The 14,900-nt window shown below is 60.2% G+C and overlaps 1 protein-coding gene across 1 annotated transcript in view; it reads left to right on the top strand.

Moving 5' to 3' along the window:
• The window catches only part of EPHA8 (EPH receptor A8), a 35,716-nt gene extending 21,105 nt beyond the window's left edge, over positions 1 to 14,611 (top strand). The window contains exons 5-17 of the mRNA XM_060142777.1: positions 1,114 to 1,449; positions 5,823 to 5,947; positions 6,023 to 6,185; positions 7,498 to 7,591; positions 8,576 to 8,643; positions 9,468 to 9,632; positions 9,832 to 10,017; positions 10,282 to 10,343; positions 10,914 to 11,123; positions 11,888 to 12,037; positions 12,124 to 12,314; positions 12,602 to 12,775; positions 12,914 to 14,611. Coding sequence (XP_059998760.1) covers positions 1,114 to 1,449; positions 5,823 to 5,947; positions 6,023 to 6,185; positions 7,498 to 7,591; positions 8,576 to 8,643; positions 9,468 to 9,632; positions 9,832 to 10,017; positions 10,282 to 10,343; positions 10,914 to 11,123; positions 11,888 to 12,037; positions 12,124 to 12,314; positions 12,602 to 12,775; positions 12,914 to 13,028 — 2,039 coding nt within the window. The 3' untranslated portion in view covers positions 13,029 to 14,611. The remainder of the gene's footprint in view (positions 1 to 1,113; positions 1,450 to 5,822; positions 5,948 to 6,022; positions 6,186 to 7,497; positions 7,592 to 8,575; positions 8,644 to 9,467; positions 9,633 to 9,831; positions 10,018 to 10,281; positions 10,344 to 10,913; positions 11,124 to 11,887; positions 12,038 to 12,123; positions 12,315 to 12,601; positions 12,776 to 12,913) is intronic.
• Positions 14,612 to 14,900: the final 289 nt, after the last annotated feature.

Raw genomic sequence — 14,900 nt, 5'->3', positions numbered from 1 at the left:
CAACCTGATCTCCATCTCCCCCTCCCCCAACTTCCATCACCACCCTTCCCCAGACCCCCTGCACAGGGCAGGTAAGGGCCTAGGTGTATTCACATTGCTACACACACACATACCACACACGCGCACACACACACACACACACACTACACACAGATACACACACCACACCACACACACACGCGCACGAGTAAACCCTTCTTCCCTCCCTCCCTCCCTCCCTCCCCTGTTGTGCCCAGACCTGTGCCTTTGCCCCATGTGGGACCTGCTGGGGGGCATGGTAACTGCTCTGGGCTCCTCAGGCCAGGTGAGCCCGGCTCTAGGTCACAAACATTTGCACTCAGCTGGCTGGACTCCAGTTTCTCTCCAAATCCACAATCCAGTGCCCTCCAGTTCTAGGAATCTTAAGATTGTAAACGACTAGGCTTTTAGTATTCCACACCCTGCAGAGTCTAAGGTTCTTTATGATTCTGAGATTCTACAATTCTATTTTCTTAAGATCTAAGATTCCCAGCTTGAGATTCTGAGAGTTGGAATTCCATCGCCCCTCAGGCCCTCCTGGTTCAAATCCCCACGCCCAGGATCCTACCCCAACTCCCAGCCCCCAGCCCCGCCCCTCTCTCCAGTGTCCTTGTGCTGCCCAGACTGGGGCTCCCGTCCTGGGCAGTGGGGAGGGGTCACTTGGCACACGGGGCTGTGCTTTTCTCCACCACAGTGTTCGGTGTCATTGACATTAAATCCAGCCAGGGGTTAAGGAGTGGAGTGGGGGATGCAGATGACTGGAGCATCTCACACCCCGGGTAGCTGCTGTGTGCAGACTCTCCCCAGCTCTGGATGAAAATCTTGTGAAGCACAAACCCCAGGATCCAGGTGGTGCTACATGGGGTGGGGGAAGGGTGGCTTCTGTGCCCAGACCCTGACTGTGCTCCCAATCTGATGGCAGAGACACTGCCTCTGCCCTCGGGGAGCTTCCAGAGGATGGAGTAGGTGTGCCCTTATCCTTAGGGAGCCCCAAGTATCATGGGGGAACCACAGCCCTTCCCTGACCTGATGGGGGAGACTAGACCAGCCCAAATACATGCCCTCCACGCCCACCTGTCATTCTCTGCTTTCCAGGCCCCCCCTCGGCACCAGTGAATCTGATCTCCAGCGTGAATGGGACTTCTGTGACCCTGGAGTGGGCCCCTCCACTGGACCGGGGCGGCCGCAGTGACATCACCTACAATGCCGTGTGCCGCCGCTGCCCCTGGGCCTTGGGCCACTGCGAGACGTGCGGGGGCAGCACCCGCTTCGTGCCCCAGCAGACCAGCCTGGTGCAGGCCAGCCTGCTGGTGGCCAACCTGCTGGCCCACATGAACTACTCCTTCTGGATCGAGGCCGTCAACGGTGTGTCCGACCTGAGCCCAGAGCCCCGCCGGGCTGCCGTCGTCAACATCACCACGAACCAGGCAGGTAGGCGGAGACGCCCGTCCCCAGCTCCCGGGCCCTTCGTCCCCCCTGGCATCCGAGCACTGCGCGGACTTGCTGTGGCGTTTGGGCAAGCGCCTGCCTCTCTGGGCTCCGCCTTCCCCACCAGGACTCTGAGCTACAGGCTTCGCGCCCTTAGAAAATTAAAACATGTTCCATAAGTGGAAGGAAACCAAAAAGCACAGAGGCAGGCTAGCATGACCATCCCAGGCCTGGGTTCTAGAATTTTCCCTCTCTGCCTCTGTCTCCTCCCTTTTGTGATAGGAGTAATCACACCTGCTCTGTTACTGAGGCTTAAATGAAGGAACTGAAAATGCTTAGCCCAGTACCTGGCCCACGGTACGTGCTCAATAAATGTCATTAAAATATCAAATCACTCTGATGATCATTTTCCAGAACAGCTGCCACTGCTGCCCCTGGGATGGATTTGGTCAGACTGGTCTGGACGACAACCACTTATCTCTCTGTTTCTAGCCAGTTGTTGGACTGAAGTTAGCCCCTTTCTTTCCAAATTCTGGTGCGTCCTGCCTGTCGAGTGGCAGCCTGACCCGAGGGCCGCCTGTGGCAGCTTCCCTGTTAACAGCGCCCCTAGCACGTGCCCTGTGGCTCCCCACCCCCGTCTCCTCCCAACACCACACAGGCCTGGCTCAGTGACTCCCTTCCCACCGTGTCACAGAGGAGGAGCTGAGGCCCGGAGCCAGCCAGGGTCACCACATAGAAGCAGCAGGTCAGGATTCGAACCCAGGTCTGCCTCACTCCCAAGTGAAATAGGCTTCCCAACCCTGAACCCAGGGCACCCCGTCCCTGACGCCAGGGCTTCTTCCTCCCAAGAGACCCTCATTCCTCTGGCACCTGTGGAGCACCTGTGAGATGCCAAGCTCTCTGCTCAGTGCTAGTGACGCAATGAGGAGTAGGCCCTTGTGCGTGGTGCCAGGCCCCGCCCCTGCCCACATGTCTCTGGGGTGGCCGAGACAGGTGTCCAGCTGGTCAGGGGTGGAGGGCGGAGCAGAGAACCTACGGTGCTCACACTGCTCCGTGTGCTCCATCATTAAAAAGAACAGCCTCAGGCTTCCCTGGTGGCGCAGTGGTTGAGAGTCCGCCTGCCGATGCAGGGGACAGGGGTTCGTGCCCCGGTCTGGGAAGAGCCCACATGCCGCGGAGCGGCTGGGCCCATGAGCCATGGCCGCTGAGCCTGCGCATCTGGAGCCTGTGCTCCGCAGGGGGAGAGGCCACAACAGTGAGAGGCCCGCGTACCGCAAAAAAAAAAAAAAGAACAGCCTCCCGTGAGCCCACACACCCTTCCAGCCATGAGACTCCTTCTCTTACATGGAAGCTTCCTTAAAGAGCTGTCTTGCTCACACATCTGCGTCCTCTCCTCTGTGGGCCTCTTCGGGCAACTCCAGTCGGGCGCCTTTGCCCACCTATCCCCAGAAATTCAGTTTGCAGTGGGCACTCCACCCTCCCACCCCCAGCTCTTCTTTACTCCTTCTTGGAGTACTTTTCTCTTGCCTTCCATGCCCAGCCCACCCCCCACTTTCCATCCAACTCTCTGGCCTGTCCTTCTCCATCTCCACCAGCCCCTTCTCTCTGCACAAATTCCCCAAAGCTGGAGGACCCCAGGCACGTCCGGACCCTCCTCTCTTTCCTACTTACCCAGCTCCATCTTGCCAGAGTGACATTATCAGGGCCCACGGCTTTGAATTCCACCTTCGTGCTGATGTCCCCCAAGTGTGTCACCAGCACAGGCCTCTCCCCTGAGGCCCAGCTGCCCACTCCCCTCTCCACTCGATGCGTTTCAGACACACAGCACCCCCAAACCAGCCCCTTCCCCAGGCCCCCATCTCAGGACGTGGCACCGCTGTTCGTGGGGTTACTTGAGCCCCAAACCCAGCCATCATCCTTGGCTATCCCTCCCTCGTGCCTCGTCCACCCACCAGCCAGTCCCACTGGGTCTCCCTTCAGCGTGACCCCCTCCACACTCCAACCCCTCCACCCCGTACACACACATGCCATCGGTCCTAGTCAGCTCAGGCTGCCATAACACATACCATAGGCCGGGGCTTAAAGCACAGACGTTTACAGCTCACGGCTCTGGAGGCCGGAAGTCCAAGGTCAAGGTGCCGGCCAATTTGGTTCCTGGTGAGAACCCTCTTCCTGGCTTGCAGACGGCTGCCTTCTCGCTGTGTCCTCACATGGCAGAGAGAGAGAAGGAAAGAGAGAAAGAACTCTCTGGTGTCTCTTCTTAGAAAGGCATCAATGCCCCCATCTACACCTCATTATCTCCTTAAGCCTCCATCTCCAAATACTAACGTGTTGGGGGTTAGGGCTTCAGTAGACGAATTTTGGGAGGGGGACACAATTCAGTCCATCTCGTGTTGCCTGGACAACCCTGCACCATGATTCAGGGGACCCATCAGACCCTCCCCTGCCCACCTCCCCAGCCGCACCCCATCCACTGTCGCCGGGCTCTCTCCCTTCCAGCCACACTGGCCTCGGGTCCTCATCCTTGGACACACCATGCCCTTCCCTGCCCTGGGCCTTGGCCTTGCCTCTCGGTCGGAATGACGTGCTCCTCCCCGTGACGTTCCCCTCGCTGCCTCCTTCAGTCCTCGGTTAGCTGTCCCGCCGCCTCTGGGAGGCCCACCCGGACCACCTCAGCTGAAATGGCCCCGTTCCCTCCTGGGCCCCTGCAGACGTAAGGTCCTCTCCATCACGGCACCCTCTTCATGTCTTTCATGCACCTAGCATACCTGTAATTATGCATTGATTCGTTTTCTTATTAACTCTGTCTCTCTTAACTAGACCATAAGCTCCTTGAGGGCTGTCTTGGGCACTGCAGTATCCCCAGGTCCTAGCCCACTGCCCAGCACGTGGGAGTCATTCAGGAAATTCTAGGGCGATGATGCAGTGGACACCCACAGCTCTGGGCTGGGGGCCTGGGGCAGACAGCAGCCCTGAGCAAATGCGGGAGGTCTGTCCTCAGAGACCACTTGCCCCTCCCCCTCCCCAGGCCTCCCCGTAGCCTGTTCTCTACACCCCCCTCCTCCCTGGAGCCCTCTCTGGTGCTCCGCCCTGTTCCGTCCCACCTCTGAGCCCCAGCCTCCCTCTGTGTCTGCCCCACTCACACAGCACCTCTTGCCTCGCAAATTTTTTGGTTTCTAAGAGGCACCCATGTGTTCTAGCACTGGTGTCTGTCCCACACGTACAGTGGTCTTCTCTGAGCCTCACCTCCGCCTGGCAGCTGGTGCCCAGCAGCTTCACTTTCTGGGTGGAGAAACTGCCCGGAGGTAGTCATGGGCCCAGCCAGCAAGAGACGGGCCGGGTTGTGAAGCCAGACCTGATTCCCAGGCTGGTGGGCTCTCCCCTGTTCCACACCCTCCAGCTTAAGTGTGGAGTCGCTTCTTAATTTTTCATGTCAGCATCGTCCAGCAGCATTTATTGGGCATCTGCTATGTGCAACCCCTGCCTCGGGGAGCTCCCACGTGTGCCAGAGATGGGATGCCCAGTTATGAGGCCAGAGCTGGTCACATGGGGCAGGTGGGGGGCACGGGAGGAGTAGGGCAGAGTCGGAACTCGGGTGAGCAGAGGGGAGGGCTGCGGCTGGAGGGGTCGGGGAGGACGGGGTTGCAGCTCTGAGGGCAGTCCCTTCGGTTTGGCTGTGGCCGGGTCGACATCCGACCCTTCCCAACAGACTCACCTCAGGGGTAATTGCACTGAGCACAGGAATGGGGGAGGGAATGAGCAAGGGGGCGAAAGGGTGACCTAGTGTGACTTCGAGAATACTTGAGCTCACATGGGCCTCAGGCTCAGCTCATGTCCCTCCAAACCCAGGCAGTGAGGGCGTTGGTTCCCTTGATTCTTCCCCTCCCTTCTCCTTTTCTTCCTCCCTCCTCAGTGCTCCTGAGAGCATGCTCCACGCCAGGCCCTGGGCGGGGGTGGGTGACACGGAGACAGAGACATCAGGTGATGGGGCCTCAGGGTCGACAAGTGCGGCTGCTTGATGGGGCTGGCGGGGGTCCAGCATGCTTCCAGTGGGTGGGCTTGGCCAGAGAGGAGGAGGAGACAGTGGAAGTTGCGGGATCAGGCCTCTTCTGGGTCAAGCCAACCTCAGCATCCCAGTTGGGAGCCAGGCTGTGCCAACCCCAGATAACTGACCAGGACGGCAGCCAATGATTTGCCAGGAGGAGCAGAGGGTACTGGCTCTCCTGGGGCGGCGGCAGGACAGTTAGCAAGGTGAGTGTGGCCCAAGCCAGCATCCCTGGGCGGGGCCTGAGGAAGGAGCAGACAGAGGCCCTTCCCCATCATCACCCGTCCACCCATCTGACCTGACCGAGCTCCCTTCCCTCCCCCTGCCCCAGCTCCGTCCCAGGTGGTGGTGATCCGCCAGGAGCGGGCGGGGCAGACCAGCGTCTCGCTGCTGTGGCAGGAGCCAGAGCAGCCCAATGGCATCATCCTGGAGTACGAGATCAAGTACTACGAGAAGGTACCCACAGGGAGGGGAGAAAGAGGGAGGCCACCAGGCCGGGGACCCTTGGCTGACCACCCCTCCCACGGGCAGGACAAGGAGATGCAGAGCTACTCCACCCTCAAGGCCGTCACCACCAGGGCCACCGTCTCGGGCCTCAAGCCGGGCACCCGCTACGTGTTCCAGGTCCGAGCCCGCACCTCGGCTGGCTGCGGCCGCTTCAGCCAGGCCATGGAGGTGGAGACCGGGAAACCCCGTGAGTGCAGGGAGCGGGGAGGGCGAGGGAGCTGGGCCAGGCGCCAGGGCCAGGGCCAGGGTCGTGGTGGTCAGAGGAGGGGAACGAGTGCATGCTGAGCTGGTGTGTGGGCCAAATCAGCATTTTGACAGGTGAAAAGCCAGGCTCAGAGAAGGAAAGTTACACGCCCGAGGTGACAGAGCTCGTAACAGCCCATCAACTGCAGGCTTTCCCCGAGCATCAGCGTGACTTGCAGGCATCATGGTGCCCTTTGCTAGCAGGACTACCTTATAATCGTCCCAGAGACCCTCTAGTGAGTTGGCAATATCTACATCCCCATTTTACAGGTGAGGAAAATGAGGGTCAGAGCAGTAAAGCGATTTGCCCAAGGTTACCCAGCAGAGCAAGACTTGAACCTGGTCAGCTTGGGGACAAACTCTGTGCCCTTCCCCAGTATCATCCTGCCCTGCACCCCCCGCCTCCAGAACAGCGGTTCCCACAGTGTAGTCCAGGACCAGCAGCAGCTGCAGCCCCTGGGAGCTATCAGAAATGCTGATTCTCAGGCCCCACCCCAGACCTTCGGAAGCAGAAACCCTGGCGCTGGGGGCCCAGAAATTTTGGTTTGATCATACCTTCAGGGTGATTCTGAGGCACATTGAAGCTTGGGAACCCCCTGCCCCCATCTCCAGCCCGTTGGGGTCTTCTCCTATACTCAGCACCCTCCAGGGGGGCAGTGCTAAGACAGATGGTTCAAGGCTGACTTGATGACCTTCCTCAACCTGGCACCCCCTTGGCACTTGTGTGTCTCAAGTGCTCTTAGGTCTGATACCATGTTGAGACCGCCCGGGTAGGAATCCTGCCCGGCTCCATCCCATTTGCTGTGTGTCCTTGAGTAAGTTCCTTGAGTTCTCTGGGCCTCGGTTTTCTCATCTGACAACTCACGATAATACTGGGTTATCCCTGGAAGGGATGTGGGTCACTGGCTGGAATGTGCAGCTCTCGGTATATTCAGCTTTGTCGCTGTTACAGTAACGGGCAGGACAGGCGTTTCTGGACTCACACTACAGGTGAGAAAGCTAAGGCTCAGAGAAGTCTAGTGACTCTGCCCAGGTTACACAGTCCCAGGAAGTGGTGGCACCAGGTTGGAAAGCAGGATATTGAAGGGGAGACTTGTAGAGGGGAGGGTGGGGCAGAGGAGGATGCGGCCTGCGCCCCAGCTCTGGGCTGGCTCACAGCCGAGGAGGCTGCCGCCGGGCCCCCGGAAGGCCGCCAGACCTCTGGCCCTGAGGCCAGGGCTGAGTGGCTGGCCCCCCAGCCTGCTTTCCCCCCACAGGTCCCCGCTACGACACCCGGACCATCGTCTGGATCTGCCTGACACTCATCACTGGCCTGGTCGTGCTTCTTCTCCTGGTCATCTGCAAGAAGAGGTGGGTGGTCCTGGCCCCCGGCCACCCCAACCCCCTCCCCTGGAGCACTGTGTCTCCTGCCTGTCGCCAGCCCTGCTGAGCCAGTGATCCCCTGTGCCTGGGCTCACTGACAGATATACCTGTTCTTCCTTCCTCCTTCTTGGGACGCTTTTCTCTTGCCTTCCGTGTCCGGCTCACCCCCCACTTTCCATCCACCTGTCTGGCCTGTCTTCCATCTCCTCCAGCCCCTTCTCTGCACAAGTTCCTGAAAGCAGGAGGGCCCCAGGCTGGTCTGGGACCCTTTTCTCTCTCCTACTTACCCAGCTCCAGCTCTCCTGAGTAACCTTATCAGGGCCCACGGCTTTGAATTCTGCCTTCGCGCTGACATTCCCCAGGTGTGCCCCCAGCACAGGCCTTCCTCCTGAGGCCCAGCTGCCCAGCCCCATCTCCACTCGGATGTGTGTCAGACACACAGCACCCCCAAACCAGCCCACCGACTAAGTAGGTGTCAGAAGTGGGACAGGACCCAGGTCTGTTGAAACTAAAGACCACGCCCTTAGTTACTCTCCCCCTCCCACTCTGTTCCAGAGGAAGGTGGTGCGGGCTTAGGGTCCCACTCAGCAAGGATTGGAAAGAGCATCCGTAGATGGAGAAACTGAGGTCCAGGGAAGGGAAGGCGCTTGCCAAGCTCACACGGCGGAGCTGGCCTCAGAAGCCTCGTCTCCCAGCCCCTCTACCAGGGGTGCTTTCGTGTAAAATTGAGCTAATAATGCCATAGACTTTGCTGTGAGGGCCAAGTGGACTTGGTTTTGTAAATTATATGGTGTTTATAAATGTCACAGTTCAGCTGGGTTGAGAGCCTGAGGTTGGGACTGCCCCCCTGCAGGGGCAGGGACTGGGGTGGCAGAAGCTGACCTGAAAGGGGAAGGGGGGTAGAAGGGAGGAGTTTGGACGTGTTCCTGAACGGGGTCAGGGCTGAAACCAGGGACAGTCCACCCTCCACAGGCACTGCGGCTACAGCAAGGCCTTCCAGCACTCGGACGAGGAGAAGATGCACTATCAGAACGGGCAGGGTGAGTGCAGGGCCCAGGGATCTGAATGCAAAAGCGGAGGTCACAGTAGGACCCAGTGCTGGTTTGGGGGTGGCGCAGGTGGGAAGGGGAAAGGCGCCCACAGAAAAGGCTAGAGCCCCAGAGAGAGACAGCAGGCTGTCACAGAGACCTGAGCCCCCCGAGGTGCAGTGCTGTGCAACTTGCCTGGGTTTGAAGAGGATGCTACGGACCCTCTCTCTCCCCAGGGAAATGCACAGATATTGGCATTCACGCACAATTTCACATACACCTTTGGGGGCTCATATACTCTTGGACAAGAGCCCCTGCTACAAAGAACTTTTTCAGGACCCTGCAGAAACCTCAGAAAACAGGGCAAATATGGGGATGCCTACCTCAATGCCCCACTTCTTTGCCCGCGGCAGAATCAATCATGGTACTGATTCCCATGGAGCCTGAATGCGGTCTCAGAATCCTTCTTAACACAGTCTTCTAGAGACCCGCTTTCCATCAGTCTGAGTTGGCACTGTGATGTGACCTTTTTTGGTCACATTCCTACCCTAGGACAATTGAGAAGGGTCTTAAGGACCCTAAAAGTAACCCAGAAAAATGACAGACAGGCTCACAACTCACGAGAAATCCCAAAGTCCCCTAGAGAGCTCAGAGCTACTCCACAGAGACCCTGCTTACACGTGGCAAGCACTTATTGGGCACCCGTTTGCCACCACATCCTGGGATTCCCGGAGACACTTCTCACTCCACCACCAGTCCCGTCCCAGGCCCAGGGAATGCTGGGAGAGAATGTCCTCATGTAGCCCACCGATGGCCCTTCTCTCCTGGCCCCTCAGCGCCTCCACCCGTCTTCCTGCCCCTGCACCACCCTCCAGGGAAGATCCCAGAGCCCCAGTTCTATGCAGAACCCCACACCTACGAGGAGCCAGGCCGGGCGGGCCGCGGTTTCACCCGCGAGATCGAGGCCTCTAGAATCCACATTGAGAAGATCATTGGCTCCGGTGAGCTTCAGGGATTGTGAGTGTGGGGACATCACAGGGGGTGCCCAGGGGAGGGACACCCAGTGCAGAGGGACGGGGGAACCAAGGTGCCCGGCATGGCCAGACACTCGGGTGTGTGGGGCTGGGAGAGTGCAGAGTCTGGGGTGAGGGGAGGAAGGTCCCACCGCCCACCCCCTGCCTGCCCCACCTGGGTTCACAGGAGAGTCCGGGGAAGTCTGCTACGGGCATCTGCAGGTGCCAGGGCAGCGGGACATGCCCGTGGCCATCAAGGCCCTCAAAGCCGGCTACACGGAGAGGCAGCGGCGGGACTTTCTGAGCGAGGCATCCATCATGGGCCAGTTTGACCACCCCAACATCATCCGCCTTGAAGGTGTCGTCACCCGTGGTAGGTGCCAGGCGACAGCAGCCTCACCCTGCAGGGCCCCTTCTGCTGCATCCCCAGACCACCCTGCCCTGCCCCATCCCCCTGGCTCAGGTCCCCAGATGACTTGGCACGGAAGGGGGCCCAGAGCCTGGAACCCCAGTGGAAACCCTACGTTCCCTGGGGCCCTGGGTGCTGGCCCAGCTCCTGGCAGCTCATAGCGGGGGCGGGGGGGCATGTTCCTGATCCCCCCACCAAGAGCCACCTCCTCCCCGGCGCCGTCCCCAGGCCAGCTGGCAATGATCGTGACCGAGTACATGGAGAACGGCTCTCTGGACACCTTCCTGAGGGTGCGTGCCCCGCCACTCCTTTCACCTGGGCCGGGGGAGGGAAGTTCAGTCTGGGTGGTGGCAGATAATGTGAGACCTCCAGATACCCCCTCCTCCCCAGAGCTTGGACCCAACAGACCTGGGGAAGGCGAGCCAGGTGTGGGGAGGGGTCTTAAAGGTCAGCCCATCAAACTGCCTTTCAGCCCCCCATCACGTGGAAGTCCCTCTGCTGCACGGGTCCTGCTGCCCTGTCCTGCACACAGGCTAAGAGGGGTGCCTCTGTGGGGACCCAGGACCCCAGTCAGCTGGGAGGCATGGCGGGTGGTGGTGGAAATCCCTAGATGCCCAGCCCTCGCCGTGCCGTTCATCTGCTGGGTGCTCTTAGGCACAGGGCGAAACCTCTCTGGGTCTCCATTTCTCCTTCTGCGAAGTGGATGACCAGTCACTGCCACCCTACCTACCTCTCAGGGTTGCCGTGAGTGTAAATGAGACGTGAGAACAAACCTTAAACAGCAATATGCTTCCTAAGCAGTGAGGCACTTTGTAAACTGCAAAGAGCCTTCCTGAAGACCAAGCCACGTCCCCCTGCAGACTCACGATGGGCAGTTCACCATCATGCAGCTGGTGGGCATGCTCAGAGGAGTGGGCGCCGGCATGCGCTACCTCTCGGACCTGGGCTATGTCCACCGCGACCTGGCTGCCCGCAACGTCCTGGTCGATGGCAACCTGGTCTGCAAGGTGTCTGACTTCGGGCTCTCGCGGGTGCTGGAGGATGACCCCGACGCCGCCTACACCACCACGGTGCGTAGCCCGCACCCCCTTTCCAGCAGGCCCTGGGATGGAGCCCCCCACGTGTCGTTAGGGAAGTTGGATGTTTCAGGGTTGCCTTCAACCTGGGACGAGTCCTACCTCTTCTCTGCACCTCAGTTTGCACCAAAGCTTTCCCACCTCTGCTCCGTCACTAACTCGCTTGCGGAGATACCAGGGCCGGTCCCCCCATCACTCACTCACTAGGATTTTGGGGGAGAGTTGGCATCTCTCTGAATCGCCTCCACTCCACGTCTGTCTCTAACGTTTGACTAAAACCCAGCATTTTCAAAATGTGTTCTGGGGGGATTTGGGCTTCTCTAGCGGTGCTTTAGGGGCTGCCTTAAGGGTGGAGGGCCTCCACCCCTGCCTCTGTCAGGACCTTCCCTTAGGATCTCGCCCACTGAGACTCCAAATAAGGTTTCACTTAGAGAAAGGATTTTGTGACCAAAAAAAACCCCTCCAGGGGAGCTAGAAAATTACTAGACCACGTTCTCCGAGCTTCGTCACTTGTTCAGGCATCAACCTGTTGACTGATACTTACTGAGCATCTGCTGGGTGCCAGGCCCTCCACCCACTGTCTTTTGTTCAGTCTCCACACCAGCTCCATGTGCAGGTCTCCCCCATCAGAACAGGTGCTCTTGGAAGGTGGAGGCCGTGTCTCTCCAGCCAGCCTTCGAGTTTCCCAGCCCAGATCCCTGCCTTCAGCTCCCTGACGAGCCGGGGAGAAGCTCTCAACACTCGTGTGTCCGTCGCAGGGAGGGAAGATCCCGATCCGCTGGACGGCCCCCGAGGCCATCGCCTTCCGGACCTTCTCCTCGGCCAGCGACGTGTGGAGTTTTGGGGTGGTCATGTGGGAGGTGCTCGCCTACGGGGAGCGGCCCTACTGGAACATGACCAACCGGGACGTGAGTGCCGGAGCCTGGCTGGGCAGAGGCGGCCGGGGCCTCGGAGGGAAGGGCCGCTCCAGCCCATGGCCGTGTTCCCCCCACAGGTCATCAGCTCCGTGGAGGAGGGGTACCGCCTGCCCGCGCCCATGGGCTGCCCCCGCGCCCTGCACCAGCTCATGCTCGACTGCTGGCAGAGGGACCGGGCCCAGCGGCCTCGCTTCTCCCAGATCGTCAGCGTCCTGGACACGCTGATCCGCAGCCCTGAGAGTCTCAGGGCCACGGCCACTGTCAACAGGTGCCTGGCGCCCACCCCAGCTCTGCCCACCCCAGCTCCGCCCGCCCCAGCTGCCCTCCCCGCTTGCCCTAGACAAGGCCCAGACTTAGTCCAGGCCTTGGGATGGCTCTGCCCTGACCCCTGGACCAGACCCAGCCTGGGCCTCTGACCCCTGTTCAGAGCTCTACTTCCAAGCCTGCGGTCTAACCCTTCAGACCCTCCTTGCCACTGCCGAGCCTAGATGGAGGCTGAGTGGCTGGCGCCAGTGTCTCCTGGCAGACCACTTACCAAGGGCCCCTGTGCCTCAGGTGCCCGCCCCCCGCCTTCGCCCGGAGCTGCTTTGACCTCCGCGGGGGCGGGGGTGGCGGCGGGGGCCTCACCGTGGGGGACTGGCTGGACTCCATCCGCATGGGCCGCTACCGGGACCACTTCGCTGCTGGGGGTTACTCCTCTCTGGGCATGGTGCTACGTATGAATGCTCAGTAAGTGGTGGGCCCCTGGGGACGGGAGCAGGGGGAGAGGCCAGAGGTGGAGCCGCTGAGGATGGCAGCTCCAGGGATGGGTATGTCCCCGTCTCCACAGCTCCCAGACTCCCAGGTCAGCACCGCCTTCCTTTACAGGGATGTGCGTGCCCTGGGCATCACCCTCATGGGCCACCAGAAGAAGATCCTGGGCAGCATCGAGACCATGAGGGCCCAGCTGACCAGCACGCAGGGGCCCCACCGGCACCTCTGACCAAACCGAGCCAGCCCCGGGTCATGCCAGCCGTCAGAGGACTCGCAGGGTTGGCCACCCCAGGCCTCTGGCCCTCCTTCTTGGCTGCCTTCCCCTCAGGTGCCAGGGAGGCCGAGGACTCCACCACAAGACCTGGAGTTATCTGGGGTCAGGCCACCTGGGAAGGGACCTCTGGTGCCCAGGAGGGAGGGGACACCTGCCCCCAGGGCAGAGGGCCTTCTCTTCCCCAGAGGCTGGGGCCTCAATGCCACTGAGCCCAACGGCGATGTCGCTCACCTGCCTCTGTGTGTGTGCGCGTGTGCGTGAGGGTGCCTGTGTGCACACACTCACATGCTGTAGGGGTGTGTTCTCACGAGGTCACAGGAGCCCTTGTGAACACGTGTGATCATGTGTGTGTGTGTCCACCGTGAGGTCCCCCGTGGATGTGCGCCAGTTATGGTGAGTGTGCTTATTCGTTAATGCTGGGGCACGTGTGTGTGACTGTGGATGGCATGTCATGAATGAGGATGTGTGTCACAGCGTGAGGATGCATGAGCAGGGAACTCGGTGTGACACTGCCCATCAGCTGTGGGCCCAGGTCCCAGCACCCACAGGGCCTGGGGAGAAGCTCACCCGCCTCCCCCAAGCCTGGAGGCTGGAGCCAGGGGCTACTTCCAAACCACACCAGCACCAGGCCCACCCTTGTCTCCGCCCAGGTGAGCCCACCCCCCGCTCTATCTCAGGTCTGAGCCCTCCCTCTAGCTGGTGGGGGGCCACCTGCATCCTCCACCTGGCTCCCACCACTGCTTCAACAGGAAAACAGGGTTCCCGGCCAGCCCCTCTGGCCACCTTCTGTGTAGGCATCAACACAGGGTACGTGAGATGCCCTCAGCTGAACTTGGCTACCTGACCGGGGCCAGGGCCCACCAACTTCCTTCTAGTCTCTGATGCCCCTGCACAGCCTAGGGCTCCTCACTTGCAAGTCCCTCTGCCAACCTCACTGCTCAGCCCTGGCCTGCCCCCCAGACCCACACCTAGGAACAAGGACCAAAACATCCTGGTTTTTCAGCCCCAAGTCCACCCCTCCTGCACCTTCCGGGCAGACCAAGGGAGTGTGCCTTGTCCAAGGTCACATGGCAGCGAAGTTTCAGAGCTGAGCCTCCTCCCGGGGCTTTTTCCCCACGTCCTCCCGCACAGAGGAGGAAGTCGCCCCCCACTGAGAGTTGACCCTCCCTCTAACGGCCCACCAGGGTATGTAAATATCTTTTTCTACCATGTCAGAATATTTTTTCCTCACTCCTGACAATGCAAAAATGGTCTTCAAAGCACATAAGAAGCACCCAGGGTGAGAAAGCCCCATCCCAGGGGAAGCTGGCGGGGGCCCAAGGGACCCCACTGGGCAGGATGCCGGGTTACCCCTGCCGCGCCCCGAGGGAGGGGCAAGCTCAGCCCCGCCCCCTGCCCAGCCCTCCCAGTAGCCAGCACAGCTGTTCCACGGAGACACCAGCACTGAGCCCCCTCTCCCTCCTGCAATAATTCGGGGAGTCTCAGCCCCGCCCAGGTGCCGCGGCCAGCTCTCTACACCTCTATATATTATATTACTATATAGCCGAGCTGTTCTTCCTTCCTATGGAAGTCGGAAACATGGTCAGGACACGATCCGGGGAGGACCCTGTCTTCCTCCCACCCCCACCCCACTCTCACCCAGTTCCTGGGCTCTGTATCCTCACAGCCAGGGGGAACAGAGTGGGCCTGGCACTTGGGAAAGTGTGGTCCCTGCCCCCCGTGTGAGGTGCCCCTCACAGTCCCAGGGATCTGCCTCTCTGTGGTCTCCATCCTGAATCTTGTACTTACGCACATTGAGAATAAATTCTGCCTCATCTTTGCCTGTGG

Source organism: Lagenorhynchus albirostris, chromosome 2 (genome assembly GCF_949774975.1).
Source record: "Lagenorhynchus albirostris chromosome 2, mLagAlb1.1, whole genome shotgun sequence".
Classification (NCBI taxonomy): domain Eukaryota; kingdom Metazoa; phylum Chordata; class Mammalia; order Artiodactyla; family Delphinidae; genus Lagenorhynchus; species Lagenorhynchus albirostris.
This window is presented reverse-complemented; position numbering and strand designations above follow the sequence as displayed.